Source organism: Pungitius pungitius, chromosome 7 (assembly GCF_949316345.1).
Source record: "Pungitius pungitius chromosome 7, fPunPun2.1, whole genome shotgun sequence".
Taxonomy (NCBI): Eukaryota; Metazoa; Chordata; class Actinopteri; order Perciformes; family Gasterosteidae; genus Pungitius; species Pungitius pungitius.
In genome coordinates, this window is record NC_084906.1 from 21,911,242 (window position 1) to 21,937,541 (window position 26,300).

The following is a 26,300-nucleotide window of genomic DNA, read 5'->3' on the forward strand; positions in this document are numbered from 1 at the left end:
AAATAAGCTGTATATTAATTAGACACAAAAGTACTACTAATTCCCCCCAAAATACATTTTTGTTACTTTACAAAATCTGAATCTATCAGAAATTATACAAATAATTCACAAACACTTTGTATTCACCACTAAGACACTCTGCCACCTGGTGGTTGATAACAGGAAATACATTCATAACCATTTAAGATGAATGGAAACACCTAAAACACACGGGCTACAATGTAAAACTTATAATAATGCTAATAAGGAAAAACATGATAATGATTATAATGGAAATATATAATAATATTAACAATACTAGTGATAATAATAGAAGTAGGATACACAATGCCTTTAACTCCCACAGCTTATCATCGACTTTGACTCCAGTTTTCCCTGTGGTCCCAACGTTCAGGTTTGACTACATTTGATGATCCATGACTTTCTCATTACTTGTATCTCCGCTTGCCTTCGTTGTATTTCCTGCTTGGACTCGGCTTCTGGATGTTCTGAGGGCAAGAAGGTTCCTTCAGATGATCAGAGCCGGGTCGAGGAGACGGCTGCTTGCTGGTGACGGGACGCGTGTTCGCGTAGACGGGTTCTTCTCCTACATGGGGAATTCCACTCTTACTTTTCGTTTGCTTTATTAAGGTAAATCAACAGTTTAATTTGTATTATTAATGGTTATCTATGCTTTTTGTTAAATGATAACAAATCCTTATAGGGTCTAAAAAAAGGACATTTTATGAATTCAAAAATAATTATTGATTTAATAATAAAGTATTATTTTAAATCACACTTGCTAACAATTCTCTTGGAATTGTGCCAGAAATTAAAAATATTTCTTTATAACAATGAATATCATTGAAGATTTTACTTTTATTAAAAAGTAACAACCGAGGCAGAAAGTGGTTGGATCCTTTTGATTTGCTTACATTGCTTCAGTAAATATGTCATAACTTTCTCAGGTCCTTATCTCCGTTGACCTGCCAAAGAAGAACACAGGCTTCTTGGTGGTTATTTGTGCTGCACAGCGAGCTGCTCAACCACACGAACCACCTGCTTACTCTCGAATCATCTAAACCCTTGTGCGATCAGTACTTCCTCTCCTCCTTTTGTTCTCAGATTCAACTCTTCGCTCAAATCGACATCTTTTGCAAAGTGGAACTAGCAATATTCACTCTCTTTCAACTCTTTGTATGTTTCTTATCTACAATTTATAAAGGACTGCTGCAGGGTCTATCTTGACCTACTGGTCTAATAGTGGTCTAGACCTACTGGCATAGTGGGTTTTAACATCTGACATTTCATTCCTCATCTTTCATCTTTACGTAAACTTGATTTCAATCAATTCCAGGGTGCCTTTAGGATCATGATTTTTTTATTTCACCCCATAAACAAATAGTTGAGCTAACAATGTCTAATAGTGCAATTTGAATTTGCTTGTTACTACACCAAAATAAATAAATGGTTTGTCTTGAGGCAAACACTATGGACGCTTCTGAAAACCACAATTCATGAGGATTATCTAATTCGCTTAGAGTGAAAACAGAAGACTCGTACCTCTTCTTCTGCAGCGCCGTCTGCTGAGCGAGACACATGTGAGGAGCAGGACTACCATGAGGACAGAAGCAACTCCCAAACAGATCCACATCCATGCAGGAATCCCGGTCTCTGTGACTGGTAAAAGAGCATGTTCTTGAAATGTAATCATGAGACTGTTTCTTTTGTGTAAATGTAGTCCTCAATGAGAGAGTGTTTGTCACTATTGAATCCCACAAGAAGCCCAGGTACGAGAATTAAGATCATATAATCTGCTCTCATTAAGGTTAAGGTGTAGGACCTCCAGTGATGAGGTCATGTCGCAGAGACAGACACGCAGACTGCGTTTACCTGTCACTATGGATAGTGATGTGTAACCTGCTGAAAACACTAATCACAGGTTGTGATCAAGATTGGGGTTGGCCGGTCACTCCCGCTTTGCGTTGATTCGTTGGACAGAGTGGCAGACGAAGGCGTTGTGACCGGACACGTTGATTTCAACTCATCATGATGCAGCGGTAGGAAGCGACTGAATTTAATTTCAATTGCATCAAGCCGAGCATTTGGTGTGAAAACCTGGGAAATATTTTTGTATCCTTTTGGGGGTTCATGTTCATTTATTATTTCAAGTTTTTGTCTGTTTTTTGTGTGGATCAGAGTTCTGGATATTCCAGGCCACCTTTGATAGTGAGTGATTTTTATTTAGACCCCTCTTCCCCCTTTCCTGCCACAAGAGCTGGAACTAAATTATCAACTCAATCAACTTTTCTTCTGATCTTTTAACTACATTCATTTTTGTTTTAAATGAATGTTTTTTTGAAAATGTTTTCAATATAATTCCTTTGTAAACTTATAATATTTTTTAGATAAAATTGGGCTGTTTGGCTGAGCTTGGGATATAAAACAATTCAAACTAGTCCACAAATTATTATTACCCCTAAACAAATTTGTACCTTTTTGTTAAAGCCAAAGCAAACCTAAATGTTTCATGAATCCTCAAACATTCCATAATAATCAGCTGTACTGTGTCACGGTTTGGGTCTGCTTCTTGTCTTATTTTGTAGTTTTCATGTCTCTTGTGTTCCTGGGTAACTTCACCTCCTGCCTTGTCCTGTCTTCCCCTGTGATTGTCTGCAGTGCCTGATTGTTTCCACTTGTGTCCAATCACCTGCACCTTGTGTATTTAAGCCCTGTGAGTCTCTTGTCTTGTGTGGCGTCATTACATGTCGATGTTCTGGTCAAGTAAGTCTGTTCGTGTTTCCAAGTCCAAGTCCAAGTCCAGGTCCCTGTTTTTGTCTGTTTTGTTTTTTCCTCCTTCCTCCCCTTTTTTGGTTGGAGTGATTTTGAGTTCGAGTTTTGACTATTAAAGTCCTTTTATTTTTTTATTTACTCTGCGTCTGAGTCCTCCCTCCTTGCCCCCGCACCCTGCGTATTGACATAACACAACATTTCCCCTTTGTTCAGTTTTATCAGCAGCATACGTTATAAAACCACCATAACCTCTGCTTTGAGGTGGGGTATAGATTATTTAGTAAAATGCTCTAATAAAATGTCAATTTCAAGCACATATTATCGGGGGCATTTCAAAGGCCTCACACGGCTCTGAATTGACCATGTATGCTGCCTATAAATATAATGGGGGCATAAAGTAAAGTGTTGCCTTATTTAAATGAATACTTACTAATTACAACTTCTGTTCCTCTGCTCTCAGTAGTGTGTAATTCGGGAATCTCTGTTCTGATTTCGCAATAGTAACATCCCCCTTGCTGCTCCATTGGATTAGCTGGAATAATTGTGCGCCAAGTCCCTTCACGGTCTTCATCTCTGGAGTCCGGCTGGGTTCTGTTCAGCACATCGTTGAAGGTCTTCTTCTTCTCAAAGATTGTATCGTTAGCAAACGCCTGGACTGTTGCATTGTTGCTGCATGGAGAAGAGCTAAAACGCCACAGCACCCGAAGTCTGTTGTAACTCTTTGTCTTCAGACGGCATTTGAAGGCCACAGAGGAACCGAGAGGGACTTTAACTATTCGAGGTTCCTCATCCAGAACCACAGGAATTGAATCTGAAATCACCAGGCTGACTGAAAAGGAGAAATGTGTAAAACAGATTTATTGAATTTATTGATACAGAGAGATTGATATATATAGACACACATATCTGGAGTATACACACACGCCATATGTATGCGAATATATTGATAAATATAATATATATAAAACAGATGGATATATATATATATATGAAATAAATGTATATATATATATATATATATATATAGGGTTAGGGTTATATATATATATATATATATATATATACATTATATTTCATTTAGTTGATGTTTTTATCCAAAGCAACTTACATTGCATTTGTAACCCACAGATTTACACTTTTGAACCCCACACTGTGGGAGCAGTGTGCAGCCGTAAGGACACCAAGGGAGCAGTTTAGGGTTGGGTGTCCTGCTCAGGGACACTTTGACATGGGACATGGAGAAGTCAAGCATCAAACTGCCAACCTTGCGTTTCCCAGCGCACCCACTTTACTCCACGCGCCACCTTTGCATATATAAACATATACATAAATACACACATATATATATATATGTGTGTATTTATGTATATATATATATATAATTGTTTTCAGCAGTCTTACCTGAAAGCAACACGAGAGTCAACTGTTCCAACCACATCGCGTCTTGTTCTCCTGACAGAGCCGTTCTTCTGCTCAGTCTCTTCCTGTCTGTGTGCACATCAGATGTGGGGGTGGGAGGAACTCTTTGCTTGTCATGTGCCTGTATAGTGTGAACATGTAGTGTGCACGTAGCAGTGTGAACATGTACTGTGCACATGTAGTGTGCACATGTAGTGTGAACATGTAGTGTGAACATTTACTGAGCACATATAGTGTGAACATTTACTGAGCACATGTAGTGTGAACATGTAGTGTGCACATGTAGTGTGCACGTAGCAGTGCGCACCTGTATGTCACTTGGTTGGGATTGAACAGTGGTGGAAAATCCAAAAGGCAGGATGGATTTATGATCAAACATACAGCACTATTGTTTGATTTAACTTCTAACCTTCAGACATGCTGGAGAAGGACTTCTAGAGAAGCACGGTGGAAATAAAAAGGGGGTTTGTGAAACTCCTGTGGCTTTCAATGCAATGGTGTGAAGGCTTTGGGTTACCAGAAACATACAGCTTGGCTTCCTGTGAGAAGACACAACTGAGTATTATGGGTGATATGAACCTTCTCATTCAAATCCAGATACATGGTGGTGGGGGGAGAATATAAACAAGATATACCTCGACTAAAAACACAACCAAATTGTAGCACTTTAATTGTCCTTATAATGGCTTTTATCTAAAGCAAGTTGGAAATTGGCTTATTTGATGAAATTGCACTTTATTGTCTCTTGTTCTTCTGAGTTTATCCTTTATGTTTGAATACACTTATTGTAAATTGCTTTGGATAAAAGCGTCAGTTAAATGACATGTAATGTAATGTCGAGTGGGTGTAAGCAATGAACCTCTAGAGAATGAAAGTAGGTCTTTTGGATGTGGGCAGAGAAACATACATCATTTGTTTAGTGGGACAGTATTCTAGAGTTAGATGACATACATATCTCATCTGTATTTCCACTGCAGTACTGTTTTGAGGGCTTAATTAAATAAAAATGTATATCCATAGTTGGCAATGAGCTGTGGTCCCACCATGACAGACGGATCATTTGTTCTTGTTTACTTGTCTACTAAAGAAAAATAAATTTTACAAATAGTCAATGATTGTGTTTTTAAAATGTGGATTACATACCCGCTAATAAATGGGGTCTGTCAGGTTGGGACATGGCTGGACCCAAATGCAGAACAGACAGACACAGCCGTCAGGAGGTGAGTGAATAATTTATTAATCAACACGACTGGAGGTGCAGCAGGAGCGGGCGTGAGGGGTGCAGGTGAAGGAGGGGGTCCCGGGTGATGATCTCCTTGACAGTGCGCGGTGCCCGGTGGTCCTCCCACGTGCAGGAACAGACAGGTGTAACTGAAACCAAGGAGGTGAGACAAGAGGTGAGTAACAGGATTTAAACTGAATGAAAAGAGAACTACTTTCGGCTCTCGGCTCGACTGGGTGCTGGTCACTGAGACTCGCGAAGACTGAGGTCGACATACGTGACGTGAGTAACGATCCGACATCGGCCGGTTGTCAGGCTCTCCCTCTTATCCCCTGGTGATTGTGGCTCCGGTGCAGGTGCGCGATTGCAGAGCTGAGACAGGTGCGTGCGAGGCCAACCTCTCCCAGATCCACCAGAGGGAGACCTAAACCAGCCTTTACCTGGGTCCAGAGGGGGGGACTCTGACAGGGTCAGATCAATCTCAATATATGTATATATATATATATATATATATATATATATATATGTTCTAATGGATTTCATCTAAATATATTTATATTGTAATAATAATTCTTTTAATATAATATATTATATATGATAATAACCCTATTGGATATTTATAATAGTTACAATATAGTAGTTATATAATATAATCATTCTAATCCATCTTTCATAGCAGAAGACAAGTGATGCTCCAAATGCTAATTGTTTTCTATTTTTATGAAAATCAATATTCTTAAACATGCAAAACGTCAGTTAAATATGTTTTAGTCACATTGAGATTTACAACAACATACCGAATAAACATAAATAAGTGTTTATATGGATAAAACACGTTTGAATCACAAAATGAATTTATTCCTCCCCGACGCTCCCTGAACGCAACACCCTGACGACAGAAACATCAGTACCCATAATCCTCTTCTGCGCATGCGTACACCGCACTACGGCCCAAAGGCGTTGGTGTCCGTCCGAAGATGCGTTGCAGTCCGGCAGCATCAGTACCAGCTGCGCGGTGCCGGTAAAGGAGCCGAATAACGGAGGAGTCTAACCCGGTGTCTGATGTTCGGTGGTTCCGAGCGAAGCGATGGGAGAGCAGAAGGTGAGACCCGGGAACAGGTGTCTCTGATGGGGGGGGCGTCTCAGGGCGTCATGTACAAAGGACGCGCGCGAGCTGCAGGACTACTCGGTGTTTTTCTCCGGTTAACGGAACGTCTGTCGTTAATGCGGAGCATAAGATCGATGCATCGTTGTTATGGTCCGGGAATGTAGGGATGGGAAGGGGGAAGGGGGGAGGGGGGGGGGGTTCAGTTCCTCTCGCGTCAACTAACACCCCGTTAAGTCTGAATGAGAAACTAAAAAACTAAGCACACGTTTGAGGCGTAAGATCGACGACGGTCCGGTTCCTTTGAAGTCGGCAGTCTGCATTATTACGTTGTAGATTTGCATCCTCCCTTCCTGCCTTCCTTCCTTCCTGCCTTCCTCCTTTCCTCCCATCCTTCCCCCATTCTCCCTTTTCTCCACGCACACTGATTAACGTCCTTGCTAACCTCCTTCCTGCCTTCCTTTCTTCCTTCCCTTCTCCTCTCCACACACACTGATTGACCTCCTCCCTTCCTTCCTTTCTTCCTTCCTTCTTTCTCCTCTCCTTACACCCTAACTAACCTCCTCCCTTCCTTCCTTCCTTCATTACTTTCATCGTTCTCCTCTCCACACACACTGGTTAATCCCATCCCTTCCTTCCTTCCTCCCTTTCTTCCTTCCTTCCTTGTACATCTACACATCAACCTCCTTCATCACAACAGTGGAGGCTCTTTAGGCTCTGATGCTGCAGTACTATGTATTTAATATATAGAATATAATAAACAGCTCAGGATCGGGAACATCATGTAAACGTTGTCTTTTCTTTAGGAATCTCTGCGTAAGATAACGCACACGCTGGCCATGAAGAACGAAGAGATATCAAACTTTGTGTGCTCAGTGAAACAGAACCTGAACAACTTGGAGGTACCAAGAACCGACACAAAGAACCATCTGATCACGGCTGCTGGGTTGGTGACCAGGTACAGAAAGAGGTTTACTTCCTGTGTGTTCTTGTTTCTGTTGTGGCACCAGACAAACTCCAGCCGAGTCCAGGAGGACCTGGAGACCGAGTTCATGTCGCTCCACTCGGTCCTGGACGAGATGAAGGACAACATGCTGACGCGTATCAAACAGGAGCGGGCCAGCCGGACCTACGAGCTGCAGGTAGCCTCTGACATCTGCTATTATTTAGATGTTTGCTCAAAGAAATCAAACTGCTGTTGGCATTCAAGTAATAATAAGAATAATTTTGTGATATTCTACTTTATCAAAGACAATTGCGTTTTTTGATTTTACAGTTGAAGAAAAACACATGAACTAATTCCAGAGATCATGAAATGAGTTTTTATGTGTTGGTTCATCTGGCGACCTTTGACCTAAACGCGATATTTACTATGATAATAAAAGTCTCACAATGTAAAAGTGTTCAAATCTGGTGAGAACATGTTTCAAAATGAATGTTGCAACTTTTAAATTATTTAGCTGAAAATCAGACTTTAAAAAATGTGTTTCATTCTACAAACTCCTTAATAACTTCATGTGTATGTCTATCATTGATATTAAACTTGTTCTGATTTGTGATCACATTCATAATTTGTTTTTTGCGAAAACATCAAGAACAAAATCACTATTCACTTTATCACTAACAATATTTGAAATGTTGTTCACATATTGTGTTTAGCAGACATTGTTCACTATCACATCAACGCTCAGGTCCTTCTTTTCATTATAGTCCCGTGACTATTCCAGTTAAATAAGGTCAGAAACCTTTTGTCTTTGTAATAATCAACGCTGTGGTTTTCATCTAAAACCCCAGCAGCAGAACACACTGGTTTCTACCAGAGAGGAACTAAACAACACAAATGGCATCTGTTCTCCTCAGAGTCAGCTGAGCGCCTGCTCCAAAGCCCTGGAGAGCTCAGAGGAGCTGCTGGAGCTGGCCAATCAGACGCTGTGCTCCTCTGAGACGGAGGGCTTCAATCAGGTAGCTGCACTATAACTCTGTGAAGTCCACAACATGTACGTATATATGTATAGCTGAGTATGTAATGTTGAATATGTCCTTCTAGTGGCTTCCTAAGTTATTTAACTCAGCCACTTTGTTTTAAGTGACAACATGGCCGCCTACAACTTAGATCTGTGTTCGCTTCGTATCTCTCCTCTCTTCTTCCTCTCCCCCCTCCCTCTGCTTCTCCTCTCCAGGCGGCCAAAGACATTAAGGATAGGTATAGTACTCAGTCCTCCATTGCTTCTCCTTTCTTCATGGCCTCCAGGAACCACTGAGCCACTGTGTAAATGTAGCCTGCATGCGTCATGTAGCCACGTCACCCGATTCCAGGACAATAAGTAGCATAGAAAGCTCTCCTCTTTGTGTCTTCCTCTGTGTTCTGTAGTCTGTGCCGTCCTGTGTCAGTCCTCCTCCTCTCTAGCGGTGCTTTGAACCTCTATCAGGTTGATGAGCTCAGTGGTAGATCTGTCGTTAGTGGACCTGTAGTCAGTGTTTGCCTCTGATCTGCTGGGTAATGGACGCCACTTGTTTCCACTCCGTGTGCTCGTGGGTTCTTGTGTGTCTCTCTTTGTGTGCAGTGTGACGATGGCTCCGGCCTTTCGCCTCTCCCTGAAGGCTAAAGCCAGCGACAACATGAGTCACTTGATGGTGGATTTCAGCCAGGAGAGGGAGCTGTTGCAGGCCCTCAAGTTCCTCCCAGGTCGGCCTCACTTTTAATACTAAGTTAAAATAAATACAAATAAAAGTACTGAGACTACGGCGTGTCTGTCACACTGTTCTCTTACTGGAGCTCCATGCTGCTGTATACTTCTGCTCCACTTCACTTCAGAGGGAATCATGCTGTCCTAATGATATACTTTCATTTTCAAGATACAATCAGTTCATTTGAATGAAAAACAGCTCTTCTTATGGTGGTTACGTATTTTTTCTTTATTTGTATAATTTATATGCCCAAAAGTATCTAAAGTTAGTTCGACCCTTGGGCAGCTACAATAGTGAACAGCTAGTATTTATATATGAATAATATTTATTTTATAAAATCTATATACAACTATTTGGATATAATCTATATAAAATAACTAGTGCTGGGCCAAAATGAAATTATTATGAAGTTATTGTTATGTGATTAACGGTGATTAATTGCATTATGCACAAAGTTCAATAATGGGTTGAGCAGCGTTCCAAACTTCATCTCTAACCTTATTGAGCTCTTAGATCTTTTCTGACAACATTTGAGAGGGATCTGATTAATTTGCAAGGAGCAGGGAATAAAATAAAAAACGTCATGTTGCCACTTTGTTTAAGGTATTCCAACTAAGGTTCAAACGTGTAGGTCCAACGTAGTGCTGGAGCTGCTTAGATGAACATTTATAGAGGCTGCAAAATTAGCATTTTGAATCATAATGATATCAGATAACTACATCCTTGACTCTAAATGTGTGTGCCACTTTTAGTTACAGCCTCTCAAAATACCACACATGAGCCAACTTTCAAAAGTTACATAATAACTTCACTTCGGATTGATAGTACACATCCACAAGATGTCACTCAGGGATAACCAGGACATGAAAGCCTCTCAAAATACCATACATAACTTCCTTCAAAATCTTTCAAATGGTGTTTTTTTTAAAAGGCTCCCTACACACATAGTTTGGAAATTATTCCGTCAAAATGCAATTTTTAGAGCCCAAAGACCTTTTAGTCTGTAAAGCCTGTGGATGCCCTCCGAAAGAAAGGACACCTTCAGTGACACGATGAAGTTCACTTCTAACACCCACTTTGTAAAATGAATCCTCCTCGTATTTCTTGCATTGGTTTGGTGACGGTTCTCCTGCACGCCGCATCAAATGTAGTACTTCAGGCTCGTAGTACTTCAGGCTCGTAGTACTTCAGGCTCGTAGTACTTCAGGCACGTAGTACTTCAGGCTCGTAGTACTTCAGGCACGTAGAATCTAAGCCTTGTAGTACTTCAGGCTCGTAGTACTTCAGGCTCGTAGTACTTCAGGCACGTAGAATCTAAGCCTTGTAGTACTTCAGGCTCGTAGTACTTCAGGCACGTAGAATCTAAGCCTTGTAGTACTTCAGGCTCGTAGTACTTCAGGCTCGTAGTACTTCAGGCTCGTAGTACTTCAGGCACGTAGAATCTAAGCCTTGTAGTACTTCAGGCTCGTAGTACTTCAGGCTCGTAGTACTTCAGGCACGTAGAATCTAAGCCTTGTAGTACTTCAGGCTCGTAGTACTTCAGGCTCGTAGTACTTCAGGCTCGTAGTACTTCAGGCACGTAGAATCTAAGCCTTGTAGTACTTCAGGCTCGTAGTACCTTAGACTCGTAGTAGTCTGGTGATACATTTATTCCACATTCTGTTACCAACATTTTTAGTTATTAGGAGTTATGACATTTGTTTAATTAGATCTTAGATAATTAGAGGCTTGTGGTGCTACACAGGTGTGTGGTCAGGTTGAGGAGGGATCTGTAGTGAAATGACATAATCTGCCCCCCTTCAGCGGGCCTTTTGCCCGAATAATAATAGTAACAAGTAGTAGTGGTAACCAAACAACAACCACCCTGCATACTTCTCGTAATAACTCCTGGTATGCAGGGTGGTTGTTGCAGGGATTGGGGTCAGCCAGGGTTGCTTTTGAATGAAATGAAATGTTTTTGTTAGTGAGCCCAGGTGAGTACCAGCACTGCCTCATTGACCTGGTCACCCTGGTCTCACACCTGTGCTCACTCACAGAGTGCGACCTCCAGTGGACCAATTAGGAATAGCAGCCACTTTTATAGAAATGGAATTTATGTTGTTCTGTAATTCTTACAATAGCAATAATAAGTCATCTGGTGGGCCGCACTGGACCCCCCCGGCTGGCAGCTGACACCTATGCTTTAACAGAACAAACCGTCTCTTCTCCCCAGTTCCCTCCACTCCTGAGATCCAGGTCTCAGAGTGCCAAGTGTGCGACAACACTGTGACTGTAGTCTGGACCTTACCAGAACCAGATAGCAAGATAGACCACTACATCCTGGAGCACCGGCGCACTAACCACGAGGGTCCGCCGCGCATCAGAGAGGACTTCCCCTGGATGGTGGTGGAGGGGATACGAGAGCTGGAGCTCACACTCACCGGTAGGGTGGAGGCTTGTTTGGGGGGTGATGTCCAAACTGTGATGAGAAGGACCCATAAAGAGATGCTCTTTGCTCTCAGGTCTCCGCTTTGACACCCGCTACATCACGTTCAGAGTGAGAGCGTGCAACAAGGCCGTGGCAGGAGAGTTCTCAGAACCCGTCACACTAGAAACCCACGGTGAGAAAACTAGGTGTAATTTTACTATATTTCATTTTTTAATTCATTCATTCATTTAATTGCGAGGCAAAATACATTAACAGGATAAAAAGAGATATATTAAATGGTATAATCAGAAGAATTTGAGTAATCATATATTTAACTAAAAGTATACCAAAAATGACAATAATAACAATAAGAAGTCCTCTGGCAGAAAAGTAATTTATTTATCTCAAGATTTCCTTTTATTTTTACTACTTTACCAGCTGTGAGTCAGACAGGTTTTATATACGTTTTTGTTGTGTTATTGTTGGTCAAAATGTGAACATTTAATGACTTTTTTTTTTCATTTCCAGCCTTCACGTTCAAACTGGACGCTGCTTCGTCCCACCAGAACCTGAAGGTGGAGGACTTGAGTGTGGAGTGGGACGGCAGTGGAGGAAAGATACAGGACATCCGCAAGGAGAAGACTCGAACCAACTCACCAATGCATTCTCCAGCCAGGTATAATAGCCTTTAATCTGAAGGGTCTTAAACCTTTCAACAGGGGGCTAAAATCTAGGCCCTGTGGTCATGAACTTCCTGTCTTTAAGACCACATCTGAAAGCACGGAACAGTGAGTGTTATTGTGCCCCGTCTGTCTCATCAGGTCGGCACTGATGTCACCGAAAAGAGCGCCGACAGCCCGGCCCGGCAGAGACCGGTTTACTGCAGAGTCCTACACAGTGCTGGGTGAGCGCACACAGGCATGTTGTCCTACATCTCCAGGGGGTTCAAACCCTACGGACAGTTGTTTGAAATCAGACTTTTCTGCTTGAGGTTGAACCTCCACGTTGTAACTAAACCACAGTTAGTTCAGACCTGAGTAACATTCGTTTCTCAGTAGAAACCTTTGTAAATTGACAATGCTGTAAAGGCCTGTAGCCTTACTGAGTAATAAGTTCACCCTTTTCTGAATAGAGAGGAGAAAAGGGACCATGTAGAGTTCCAACAATGTCACCAAGTGATGCATTGTACCTGAGTGTAGCTTCAGCTAATTTACATTGGTAGTCCCTTGACAAGTTATAACAAGCACCACATGGTAACAATACATAATCATTTGGCTCACTGAGAATAGTGCTGGGCGGCTTTTAACTGATCTTTTAAACTATTTGTAAAAGTGCTGATGGAGCTGCAGCTTCTCTCCGCAGACGATGATGACAAAATGCAAATTTGACATTCAAATTACTGCACAGAAAGAATGAATAACCTTGTTAATATATTAATAAAAATGTTGGGTTTTTTGCTCATTTTAAAGGGAGAATGAGCAAAAAAAACTCTTTGGGAGGGGAAATAGGCCCCATGAGGAAGAAGGCAGAAGAAGAACCATAAAAAGCTTCATTTACCGACAGTCACGGGAGTCAAACCTAAATTACAGGTTTATCGTGTCAGGTGATTTTCATGAGCCAATCCCGCTCTGCGTTAAATGTATGAATGTTTTCATGCCGATCGTATCTTCTATTTTTGTCTTGTTTATCCACCACACCTTAAAGACCGGTCTGCAAAATATTATCTAACGCTGCCAATGACTTTTTGTCAAACGTTTCTAGAGTTTGTTCGTAAATGGATTCCAGTGATGCTATGGTTGTTTCACCTGCCCTGTAATACAATGTGACATATGGGAAAGGGTTATGGCATGCATACAAGCTAAGGCTGAATTGTTAGTGGGGTCATTTGGTTTTGGTTAGTTGGGAAAGTTGCTCTGCCTTCTCCTTAGAATCTTCCAACAGAAATGATTTATATAAGATGGATTCACTAATATAAAAAACCTGTTTTGATACATCTCAATCTCCAGAAAGTGTTGACTCTGAGTCAGAAATGAATGATGTGGGCTTATGTGTGTTGACAGCTGACACGATGATTGATGCTGGCCAGCATTACTGGGAGGTTCGGTTTGACAAGGAGAGCAAGGCCTTCGCTGTGGGCGTCGCTCTGCGGAGCCTCGGGCGCTTCGACCAGCTGGGGAAGAGCAGCGCTTCCTGGTGCATCCACCTGAACAACTGGCTGCAGCAAAGCCTCACAGCAAAGCACAACAACAAGGCTCGGACGCTGGACTGTACCATCCCCAGCAGTATAGGGGTGTACATCCACTATGACGAAGGTAGCACAGAGACACGTGATTGGTGAATGATCACAGAGAATCACTGTGGACCATAAACACTCAAAAGTATTGAAAATTAGTTTCCTTTTATTTGATTTATATTCAGGTTAGAAATTATTAATTCTGAAGTCAATTGTTTGAATCACTTTGTAGATTCATTTGTGTCCCAATGTTCCATGAAGCAGTAATGAGAAAGTTTGGTTTTTGCTTTAATTTGATTTCATTAGGGCCTGAGCTGACTGAAACTATTGTTTGTAAAAATTATTATTATTATTTCGCCACTTCAATTGCACTTTTGGGGACTTAATCATATTAAAAAACTATTGAATTTTTGCATGTGCTTCAGAAGCGCAAAAAATTAAATATTCTTGTTGAATTTGTGTTTAGAAACTTATTTTTAATGGAATAATGCAGCACCTAAAACATTACTAAAATCAGATTTCTAAACTAAACCTATTTTCATTTCTAAGTAAAAAGTTTAATATGTATTCTCTCCAGGTGTTCTGTCTTTCTACAACTCCAAAACTAAACAACTGATGCACACCTTTAAAACCAAGTTCCAGCAGCCGGTTATACCAGCTTTCATGGTGAGCGTTGTCTCTTCTCAAGTCCAAAAATACTCGTTATGCCTCGTTGTTTTCTACTGCTTTTTGATGTATCGCCCCCTGCAGGTGTGGAACGGCAGTTTTTCAGTGGTGACGGGCCTTCAGGTTCCCAGCGCAGTGCAGAGCGGCCAGAGGAAAAACAGCGGCACCAGCAGCTCCAACGCCAGCCTCAACTAGAGCTGGGGGGGGGGGGGGCACATTCATTGTATCATATCTCTGCAGCTTATTGGCTTGGCCTGTTCCCCCACCCTGTTACCTAAATATTTGGGAACAAGTGAGTCACCTGACTGACAGAGCTCTTCACATTACGACACATTAGCTGTAGACTAGTTCCTCCTCTCATGTCATTTGAGAGCTGCTGCTGCTGCTGCTAGAGCAAAGACTTCTTCCCTCCCTCCATCTCTTTCCCTCCCTTCTTCCCTATCCTCTTTCCCTCAATTCGGCCCTTGTTCCTTCCCTTATTCCTTGATGCTTTCCTTCCTCTACTTCCTTCCCTCACTCTTTCCATAAGTGGTACCGTCAATGCACACAGCTTCATGTGCCTTTTCCTTTTTCTCCGATCCAACACTGGAAACAACCTTAGTGACGCTTTCTACAACGGCCATGTCTATGATCAGGGTTATAATCATACTTAGAACAGTGCTTTTACAGATATTATATAGGTATTGGTTTTTGAAAATTATATAACAGACTTGTGGATCATAACTGAACGCTCTCCCTATTTCAATTAAAACAATGCGTCAACATAACATGGTTCCTATTGGTAGTTTTAATTATCACCAACTCTACCAGTCAGACTGTTTGACCCAAATAAGCTCCTGTTCCAACACAGACGGAATAGGACGTAGTTCTATTGATCAGGATATTTTTCAACTGGACTTCAGTGATGCCTCACAACACATGTTAGGGATGTCGTGTTCCGTTTCTTGCAGACTCAACAGTGTTAACTGCATCAGACTCTTTGTAGTCACTGGTTTTCTTTGGAGTTCAACATGACTGAAGAACGTTAGAAGGGAGCTTCTATCAGCTTTATGTAGAGAAATCATCAGATTATGGCTTCTGTATTCTTCAAATTCACCTGACTGCACCGTCATTGGTTAATATGATAACTTCTCCTCCTGGATAACTAGCCTGCAATGCTTTACAGTACATTTATGGTAACTTTGTTTTTCACAGTGACACAGACTCACAATATTGTAAATAGTTTTAATTTTTCCACTATAATGCATCAGGCATTGAGGTAAAAATGAGTGAGAGCACTTTGTTGTTACATTTCTGCTTCAATGATCAATAAAACAAAGTCAGAAACGAACTAGACCGTGTTTAAACAAAATTAAGTTTTACAGAACGTTATGAAACATGGCACTTACATGTTTGTATTCATCATTTAGTGCTACCATAGATTTACATATGATTGGTAAAGACCCAGAGCCAACTGTAATCTCTATATTCCTTCATTCTAAACCGATTCGCACAAATATTCGAAATGTAATAATTGGTTCATCACACTTATCATGGGTAGTCCTTTTAGGAGCAGAGGCCAAAAAACAGGCTAGTCACTAAAGGGTAGCAGAAAATGCTGTTTTCTGCCTCTCGAGTATGAAGATTTCCTGCTTTTCTTTATTATTTTAGAGATGTTGTAATATTTTAATCTCTCTTTGGACTCGTAAGAAACCGGGATGGAAAGTGGTAAAATATCTTTGACCAATTAATCTAGAAAAATAACCGCAGATGAATAGATAAAGCCTTATTTCACTATATATATAGAGGTAATATGTTTCACAATATACACTCACCGGCCACTTTATTAGGTACCCCATGCTAGTAACGGGTTGGACCCCCTTTTGCCTTCAGAACTGCCTCAATTCTTCGTGGCATAGATTCAACAAGGTGCTGGAAGCATTCCTCAGGGAGTTTGGTCCATATTGACATGATGGCATCACACAGTTGCCGCAGATTTGTCGGCTGCACATCCATGATGCGAATCTCCCGTTCCACCACATCCCAAAGATGCTCTATTGGATTGAGATCTGGTGATTGTGGAGGCCATTTGAGTACAGCGAACTCATTGTCATGTTCAAGAAACCAGTCTGAGATGATTCCAGCTTTATGACATGGCGCTTTATCCTGCTGAAAGTAGCCATCAGAAGTTGGGTACATTGTGGTCATAAAGGGATGGACATGGTCAGCAACAATACTCAGGTAGGCTGTGGCGTTGCAACGATGCTCAATTGGTACCAAGGGGCCCAAAGAGTGCCAAGAAAATACTCCCCACACCATGACACCACCACCACCAGCCTGAACCGTTGATACAAGGCAGGATGGATCCATGCTTTCATGTTGTAGACGCCAAATTCTGACCCTACCATCCGAATGTCGCAGCAGAAATCGAGACTCATCAGACCAGGCAACGTTTTTCCAATCTTCTATTGTCCAATTTTGATGAGCTTGTGCAAATTGTAGCCTCAGTTTCCTGTTCTTAGCTGAAAGGAGTGGCACCCGGTGTGGTCTTCTGCTGCTGTAGCCCATCTGCCTCAAAGTTCGACGTACTGTGCGTTCAGAGATGCTCTTATGCCCACCTTGGTTGTAACGGGTGGTTATTTGAGTCACTGTTGCCCTTCTATCAGCTCGAACCAGTCTGGCCATTCTCCTCTGACCTCTGGCATCAACAAGGCATTTCCGCCCACAGAACTGCCGCTCACTGGATGTTTTTTCTTTTTCGGACCATTCTCTGTAAACCCTAGAGATGGTTGTGCGTGAAAATCCCAGTAGATTTGCAGTTTCTGAAATACTCAGACCAGCCCTTCTGGCACCAACAATCATGCCACGTTCAAAGTCACTCAAATCACCTTTCTTCCCCATACTGATGCTCGGTTTGAACTGCAGGAGATTGTCTTGACAATGTCTACATGCCTAAATGCACTGAGTTGCCGCCATGTGATTGGCTGCTTAGAAATTAAGTGTTAACGAGCAGTTGGACAGGTGTACCTAATAAAGTGGCCGGTGAGTGTACATATATGTATATATAGTTGCTATGTAAAAATATTTACAGGAGACAAAAGCAGCACATAATAATGGAATCTAAAATGCAAACCAATGCGAAAGGAATGTGCAAAATGTGCAGAAGCACTTTGGGGACAAGGTGGCACCGACGGGGCAGATGTTCCAAGACGTTTCCAAATGGTCTTAGAAGTACTTCCATATAGTCCCATATATTCACAGATCTTCAGAGTATTCTCACCAGGAGAAGTCACTCAACACCGGGCTATTTGCCCAAACTTGAGTTTTAGCTCGGATATGGCTGCAAGTGGAACTAAAACACATCAGAGAATGAGCAATGCTATTACTGGAACAAAAATAACATGACATTTAAGAGAATAACAGGATAAATAAGGAGGAAGACTTACTCTGGCCCTGTGGGTCTGTTGGTCTCATCTTCTGATCCCTGTTGGTGCGGTCGGGTGATGGGAGCAGTCTGCGAGGAGCAGGAACTGGAGGCATAATTGCTTTCTTTGCTGCTTTTTTGTGAAGTTCTGTGAAAGAAGCAGGTCAGGTCATATATATATATATATATATAATTATTGTGTGTTTGTGGGGTGAGAAGTCTTACGTTGCAGTGAAGCAGCTGATGAACTATCCATCTCTTTTTCTTTCTCTTCCACTGTTTGTACAAATAATAGTTAGTGATGACAAATTGAAAGAAAGTTAAGTCACACTATTTATCTTCACTAAGATATAAATGTCAGGAGAATGATGAATGGAACTTTGTGGCAGTACTCACGCTGGTCATTTAGGGAAACATTGTCTTCTTCAGTTGGTTCATGGATTGGAATTCTTGGAGCTACTGCAAACCCAGGCATGTAATTACAGTGATTATAAGCCACTATAATATCCAAACAGCTGCAGGTTCATAGTCCTCAGAGGATGAATCAAACCAACTAAGAATATCTCCTGACTTTTCCTCTAGAGTCACCATGAAGTTCACCGCTGTGACTTCTTAGTGAGAGGTATATTGGATGGATTGCCATAAATCTTTCAAAATTCAGTTACAAACCCCTTTACACACCATGTCCAAGTTTAGCCATTCTTAGCCAGTTTTAAATGTTGCTAAAGGGATTTATATTATATAGTATTATATCATTATATTACAGTCATTGTTTATGTGAGCTTGACTTGTTGGACAAAGTCCAAGATTAGTTGTAAATGTGGAATTTCCAGAGAGCTGGGAGTTCCAAGAGGCCTCAGCATTGTGTACACACACACGCACACACTGCATTCATGCGTGCCTAGCTTTATACCTGTTTGGTCAGAAGGCCTCAGAGAACAGGTGTGGCCAACAGAGCAAACAGTGGAGGATGTTTATTGTGTGCCTTTGTGAGGAGAACGTACCTTTCTTGGGGTGGGCACTTGGTGGGCCAAGGCTCGTCGGGGCCTGCAGAAGGGTGCTCTCTCCGTTTTCACAATCTTTACAAATAAAAGCTGTAAAAATATAGACCAAGAACTTCAATTAGATGTATTTTATAATAAATACACTTAAATTCAATGTGACCATTTTTAGTACATACAGATGTTTTTTTCATAGGTTTCCTCAAAGATAAGAGGAGTCAGAACTCTGTTGGTTTTCTCCACTAAATAATCGATGACATCATGAAGCGTGGCACACAGAACCTGCACAGAGAACAACTTCCCTTTAAAATCTCAACTAGAAAATACATGCATGAAAGCATGACATGCAGGTGTGGGATATGTTACATATAAAATATAAATATTCAATACTCACAGGATTATCCACATCAATGAAGAAGCCCCCAGTGTGTTCGGGAGTCACCCGGTAGTGTCTAATTACGGAGCTGATGGAGAAAGAGACAATTAAAAGATAAATTAAATAGACAAACAGATTACAGACTGTCATCACATTTAAGAACAACATGTGCGATATGAGATTAGATAAGATGGAGCATGTGTGATAAGATAAGTAGCATAGGGAGTTCAGATAATGTTCATTTAAGGTCTGTAGCTTTTGCGATAGGAGAGGGCATTGGAAATTTGATCGTTATGCTCTTAAGGAGGTACCAGACCGAGTGGGTCTACCCTAAAGGCAAAAGGGGCTTGCATTGCATTGACTATGCCACGGTTAGCTGCAGAGTCAGTAGAAGGTCTAAACTTGGTTTGTTTTTGCAGTTCATGTTGGATGGTGTGGTTTCTCTGGTGGGAAGTCAAATGAAAGTGCCGACCCGATACAGCAGCTTATTACTCTTTTAGCCGAGCTTCAGTGATATCCTTCTCAGAGGAGACAAGGTGTTATATTCCAGTTTTGGGAGTAGGGATAAAGGTTTTGCACACTGACATTCTTCAAAAGGCTGGCCTGCCATTGATGTTCGACATGTTGATACAGAAAGGACAGAGCTATGGCTGCAGGACATTGGTGCTTCCAGCACTGCCACTTCAGGGCGTCACGTTCATTTTGGGTAATGGGGTGGCAGGAGTCTGCGTTTGAGCTAATGTTCCGCTTCTTCCGGTGGTTTCCTCGGCTGGTAAGGAAGCAAACTGATAAAAGTGAACTTCCCAGAGATTTCCACTGCATTAACACAGGAAAACCTGAAATTTGAGCAACAGACTCATTTGTCTTGAAGAGTTTTTTATCAAGCTGTGGCATCCCACGAAGGGGGGCAGGGTTATTTCATACACAATGCTCTGCAGGTAAGGAAATGGGTGCCTAATGGGGACGGTTTCATGGGCAACCCCATCATCCAAATGTGTGATGGCCCTCTGGTTTTGAGCAGGGCTTGCTGTGTGTATGTGTGTGTGTACTTGTCCCTTTGCCCTGTCTTGCAGGTCATTGGTAGCACGAGCTCGTCAGTTCAACTGGGAGTACTTTGCCAGTCTTACAGTTGTATTTAAGACCCGCCTGCCTCAGTTCTCGCTCTTTTGGTCTTGGGGCAGTCTCTCGGCTTTGTTCGATTTTTGTTTTTGATATATGTTCCATTAAGTGATGTTAGAGTGTTTTAAATGTGTGTGTGTTTGTCTGTATGTCTGCGTGTTTTGTTATGCGTCTGTTTGTGTATTTCTTTCTGTGTGTGTGGGTGTCTCTGTGTTTGTACCCCTCCAGGTGCTGTCTGGTGGTCACAGCAAAAGAGCTTCCTGTACTTCCGGGTCTCAGCAGCATGTTTCCTCTCTCGGCTTCTCTCTCCAGCAGAAGCTCCGCCTCCAGTCGGGTCACGTTGTGGTAACAACTGCAGAGAAGATAATAGATCCAATCAATTTCTCTTTCTACCAATTCAATTCATTTAATTTGTATAGCCCCAAATCGCAAATTTGCCTCAGAGGGCTTTACAGTCTTTCAGTCAGTCTTTACCAGCATGCTTCATGGAAAATACATGACACACTGAATCCCGCTCGACTAGTTATCAGCTCCGCACGTATTTAAAGTTTTAAACTTAGAATTCTTAAACACTGAAATAGTCTTTGAAGGACTGAAATCTGCTGACACACACCTTCAGTTTTACTAAAAAAATACTTTTACGCTAGTACTCACGCTGGCTTGTCCCCTTGCAGGCTGACTAGAGCAGCGCTGTTGGTGACAACAGGTGGCGAGGCGTTATTTATTCTTGCCTCCTCCTTTTCCACGGTCTCTTTCAGCATCTGGATCTGTCCTGGCAGCAGGTTAATGGAGGCTGGTACTGCAAGCTGCAAAGTGCTGTAATTCATCAGCGATGTTGCAAACTTTACTCTTTATGAAGTAAGATGGATGTAAAGCCCACTGACCTCGACCACGGAGCAGATGTAACCCCTCCACAGCTCACGAGCCTCTGCGTTAGGAGCCTGCAGACACAACGGACGAGACAAAGAACTGGCAAAATGAGAATTGACTGGAAATAAAAGAGGATGACTTTACATACATTCTGCATATTTGCTCACAGTGATTCTGATATTTTCCCCTTTCAGCTGGAGATTGAGTCTGGCTGCACCAAGGTTACGATCCTGGCTGCAGTCATTTGTTATGGACACAAATCCCCTGAGATCCACCTTCTCGATGTACTGAGGAAACAGACAAAGACATATGGGATTTAGTCCAGGGGTCTTCAACTAAAAAGGAAAGCGGTCCAGTTAGAGAAAATGTATGGAAGCAAAGGTCCAGAAAATCAAACTGTAACTACTTAGTGTAATTAAACAGAGGGATAAAGTCGTTTCAACGTTTGCAATGAAGCGATTCACAAATCAAATTAATTCAGTATGATTCCAAAACTCTATAAACAATATGTCACGTAACAAAGAACTGAACATATATCTGTGACTGTAAATATAAATAATGTTCTCTTAATTGACTAATTAAAAGTAGGGCTGCATTTAAAAAAAATAAATGTGAAAATTTCTGCTTTGAGATTTTTTTTAACTAATCTACACATTTTAACAATTAAAACGTTTATTAAATATTCATTTCCCCAGTTTTTTTTGATAAGTGGGAGAATTAAGCCCTAGTTTTTCCTGCTAGGATGTTAAACCTGGACATGAATCCTTCAGGGCCTTTCTCATCCTCACGTGGAGGAGCTCAATGTTGGATGGGACGGCTTTTGGGTCCGGATCCAGACCGCGTTCTGCCAGTTAGTGACATCTGGTGTAGTCAGTTTCATTAATAAGCCTCCAAATCCCTGATATAACTTACGTCAGTGTCTCTCTTCTCATTGAAGAAGAACAGTGTGTTTCCACAAAGGCACGTCCACAGTTTCCTAGATGTCTGCACAAAGACACACACACACACACACATATATATATATATATACACTGTGAATGTCTGCACAAAGACACATATACACTACCAGTCAAAGGTTTGGACACACTTTGTCATTGAATTGAATGAGAATATTTGAGTATCAAGGTATCTCGATCCTGAGTACTCTGATCTTGCGTCTAAAGCTAGCTCCGATCAGTCAGGTTTTGGTAGAACAGCTTTCACAGGATTCCTTGTTCCCTGAACCAGTTTCCCCAGGCTGAGTCTCAACGAGCTGAGAAGCAGTCAGACCAGTTGAAGAGACAATGAGTCAGATCACTGTCAGATGAAGTTAGGACAAAGATCCCAGTCGATATATGTGCATGGTTCATAACAGCTTAAATATAGCAGTAGAATTAATTAAATGAATCACATTTATTTAGTGTGTCACATTCTAGAGAAATAGCATGAGCAACAGCTGAGCAATGGATCAACTGATCTTATTATTCACACATGTGTTTATCATGAGAAGCCTTTTGAAAAGCTGACCTTCTTCAAACAGGGTGGAAGAAGTCCTATGCACATCACGTATATAATATTGCAGTTTGCTAATTTAAATGAATCCATCAAAAATATATTAACACAGTTGACAACAGTAAACTCTTTGGATTATCTTGAATAACCAGGTCATCGATTAGTCATTATCTTCAAGACACGTATAAACATGCAGTATTGTAGTACTTGTAGTTGAGTATTTCACCACTGCAAATAACACCACTGATAGACTGTTTTATTAAGATCTGTCTATCTCAGAAACTGTTGAGCATCCATTACCTTATCTTTGAAAGACCTTTTCTCCAAGTATCCCTCATAGTAACAGGTGGGCAGCTGGCTCCTTTGTCGCGCTGTTAGCTTATCCATCATCATAGTCGACACAAACAATACATAAACTGCTTATGAACGGATGAGACTTTGTCATGGATCGGCGGGAACCTTCTGCTGGGTTGCAGTAAAGCTCTCTAGTGTATGTAAGTGACGAACGAACCTGTGTGCAGCTGATTGGTCAATGTGTGCGAAGTGGGCGGGTTCTTCTTTAGATGTATTTCAGGTGACTTCCGACAAAGTTATTTGAATCATTTAAACTAGACAAAGGAGTGTAACTCGTGTTCATTCAACTGGAATCTTGCCAGGAAGTGATGTGTAGTTTGAAAGCTTGTTTATAGTGAAAGGCTTTACAACCATATATTAATATTTAATTAGCAGTGAGGAAAATGTAACATAACTATGTTTACTCAAGCACAGTTCTGAGTAATTCAAAATATTGTGCTTCTTATACATGTGTATATACAGTATATATATATATATATATATATTGCATCTGGTTTTTGGTGGGCGGATCGGGGAACACTTCCAAACATGTATATTGATACTTTTTTGCGAGGCTGTAGCCTTGCACCCTAGAAACACAATGCTTTTGCCAATTTATATCGGTTTAATTTAGGTAGTTAAATATCAGAAATTGTGTAAATGTTTTAAATAGGTTTAGAAACCGCTTAATTGTTAGCTATATTTGTAAAATATTACGGCTCATCTTCGTTATCAAAGGGAAACGTGCCTAAATTAATTGAAATGATTAAGTAGTTTTGTGCATAAGTACATGCTTGTCCAAATGAAAAGTGCCTCAAATCGTCAAGCCAGTCTCTTCAGATTAGCTTTCCACATATTTTACATTTTTAACCCGATAGTAACTGGAAATTTTTGCAGAGACCCTCACCTCCTGAAGAAAGCTCAGCTGGTTCCCAGGTACATCTCTCTGAACCGTGTAAGTTTGTTTATTATAGTTATTGGTGGCACATCAATGACTGCACAGCAGCCAGTGAAACACAGAGCATGTAGCAGAAAGTAACCTTATTTATTAATCTTTATTTTACATTACGCTGGTGCTTTTATCCAAAGTGACTTACAATAAGTGCATTTCAACCGTAGAGATACAAACTCAGAAGAACAAGTAACAATTACAATTTATCAAATAAGCATCTTCAAAACATGTTAGATAACTGCTATTTTTCAGTACAATTTAAGTGTTACAATTTGTTAGTGTTTTAGTCAGGGTATAGATAGAAAAATGTATATGTGGCTCCATCTGCTGGAGGAATCGTTGAGTCTTAGTAGACCTTTCAGTACTCACCTCTGCTAACTCAAATGAAGAGCCCGGACTCTGCTTTTAAAGACCTGTGAACAGGTGTTGGTAATCAGGGAACACACCCCTTTTCTCCTACCCATCTCCCTACCAATTAGACCCAGGTGTCTGGGTTAGAAATAAAGGAAATGTCCCTAAAGGAAGCCACACTTTGCAGCTCATCTCCCCAGCAAACAGACACATTTTCTGGGTTAAAGATTACAGGGAGTGCAGCCTGTCCCCTACAAAGCAGTCTGTGTGCAGACCCAGAAACAGTGCACTGAAAACGGATTCAAGGGTTTAGTTTTAGTGCTGAAGGAAGGGAAAGCACTGATCTCCCCTTGCTTCTGGCTGTCAAAGGGTTAGCTCAGTGGTACCTTGTTTGAGTCGCAGCAAAGCCATGAGTTACAATGCATTTTTGATATTCACATGGGACCTCTGCAGCCAGCCAGCCATGCATAGACAGGACTAGGGTTACGGTGACAGTAAGGAATGCTCTCGATCACGCAGTGGTAGAAATTCACCAGGATGGCTGAAGACAGGTGTTTCTTCTTCAGAGTCCTCAAAAAGAAGAGGCGCTGGTGAGCTTTCTTGACAAGGCTGGAGGTGTTGGTATTCCAGGGCAGTTTAAAAACAATTTGAATGCTAAACTTGTTGTAAAATGACTGTCTGTTCCCTCTTGGTTGAATGCACTTTGGATAAAAGCATCAGCAAAATCAGTTTCTCGATTGTTTACACACATTTTCTTGCCTGCATGCCTCATACTCTCAAAACTCTACACACAAATAAAAAAGCACTCACAATTGGCAAAACCCCTCAATACTTCTGCAAAATTAAACTTTACATTCAAAACAATGTTATTTCTTCTGAAAATGGTATTTTGTTTTCAAATGACACACACAAATCATCATATGAATAGACCTTTATAAGAACCAGTTGAACACTTCTCCATTCATCATAATGACTGACCATTTTTTTAATACATACGTGTGTTGTAAAATATTTTAGAATATTGTTTTTGGACTCTTGAACACACAAATATATTTTATTTTCCCCACAAAAACAATGCACACAGTGTACATCCCAACCAACACAAAGTTGCACATACAGTGGTCTACATACAAAACAACAAGAATTTACTATATACAGTTAGAGTAAAAATCTATGCTGCATCCGGTCTGTTCCACAGAACCTCATCCACATCACAAGCAATGTTTTCCCTGGACAAGCAGCGGGGGAAATATCGCTCAGCATGTCCAATCCAGCCATGAAATGTATCAACTGCTATATCTTCACATGAGTCTTCCATAGCTTAGAGAAGGGGGATGTGGATTTCGGTCATAAACTTTCCATCTCCAGGCAGAAAAGAATTCCTCCATAGCTTTGGTCAACCAAAGTGACTCGGATCTCATCAGAGTTTACGGGTCGTCGTCGTCGTCGTCGTCGTCGTCGTCGTCGTCGTCGTCGTCGTCGTCGTCGTCGTCGTCGTCGTCGTCGTCGTCGTCGTCGTCGTCCTCTCACTGTCATCCATTGCTCCAAAACAGAAGCGCTCACCTGTTGCCCTTTTATGCTAAAGCTCTGATTGCTAATTGTAACAATGTGTGACAGGTGTTTGCCCATGTGACGAGTCAGTGTGCATAGTAGGGCAATTGACTTTAGAATTTTGTGTTTATTAGATTTTAGAGAGAGAATTTAGAGTGTTTTTCTTGTGAAAATTGTGCAGAGAATTGTGTGTAGTGTTTTGAAAAAAGTGTGTTTTAGAACTGCAGTTTGAGTGTAAAGCAAGAATTGTGCTTGTAGTTTAGCAGAATTGGTTCAGAGGGTTGGTGCATGAGTTACATGTTGTGGTCATTGTGTGTAAACAATTGAGAAAAACTGTAAAT

At 41.3% G+C, this 26,300-nt stretch overlaps 3 protein-coding genes across 4 annotated transcripts; 1 reads left to right on the forward strand and 2 right to left on the reverse strand.

The window, feature by feature from the left end:
• Positions 1-46: 46 nt before the first annotated feature.
• Positions 47-4,268, reverse strand: LOC119216558 (uncharacterized). 2 transcript variants are annotated; one of them, XM_037469520.2, is made up of 5 exons: positions 4,174-4,268; positions 3,203-3,601; positions 1,543-1,659; positions 915-965; positions 47-586 (listed from the first exon to the last, which is right to left on the reverse strand). In XM_037469520.2, exons 1-4 carry the CDS (start codon positions 4,208-4,210, stop codon positions 952-954), a joined length of 567 nt encoding a protein of 188 aa, XP_037325417.2. In that variant the 5' UTR covers positions 4,211-4,268; the 3' UTR covers positions 47-586; positions 915-951. The 2 variants fall into 2 exon arrangements, with proteins under 2 accessions (XP_037325417.2, XP_037325416.2); XM_037469519.2 differs by lacking the exon at positions 915-965.
• Positions 4,269-6,335: 2,067 nt separating this feature from the next.
• Positions 6,336-15,842, forward strand: fsd1 (fibronectin type III and SPRY domain containing 1). The gene is made up of 13 exons (XM_037470073.2): positions 6,336-6,515; positions 7,325-7,420; positions 7,529-7,660; positions 8,379-8,480; positions 8,699-8,721; positions 9,083-9,204; positions 11,419-11,628; positions 11,708-11,806; positions 12,142-12,289; positions 12,435-12,517; positions 13,674-13,925; positions 14,424-14,512; positions 14,597-15,842. Exons 1-13 carry the CDS (start codon positions 6,501-6,503, stop codon positions 14,705-14,707), a joined length of 1,482 nt encoding a protein of 493 aa, XP_037325970.2. The 5' UTR covers positions 6,336-6,500; the 3' UTR covers positions 14,708-15,842.
• A 1,140-nt stretch (positions 15,843-16,982) lies between these two features.
• Positions 16,983-23,222, reverse strand: LOC119216879 (signal-transducing adaptor protein 1-like). Its single transcript, XM_037470074.2, has 13 exons — positions 23,073-23,222; positions 22,194-22,265; positions 21,449-21,568; positions 21,296-21,352; positions 21,066-21,217; positions 20,632-20,763; positions 19,311-19,380; positions 19,096-19,198; positions 18,920-19,009; positions 18,312-18,374; positions 18,141-18,191; positions 17,938-18,063; positions 16,983-17,843 (listed from the first exon to the last, which is right to left on the reverse strand). The coding sequence occupies exons 1-13, from the start codon at positions 23,163-23,165 to the stop codon at positions 17,785-17,787; spliced, it is 1,188 nt and encodes a 395-aa protein (XP_037325971.1). The 5' UTR covers positions 23,166-23,222; the 3' UTR covers positions 16,983-17,784.
• Between the last annotated feature and the right edge of the window lie 3,078 nt (positions 23,223-26,300).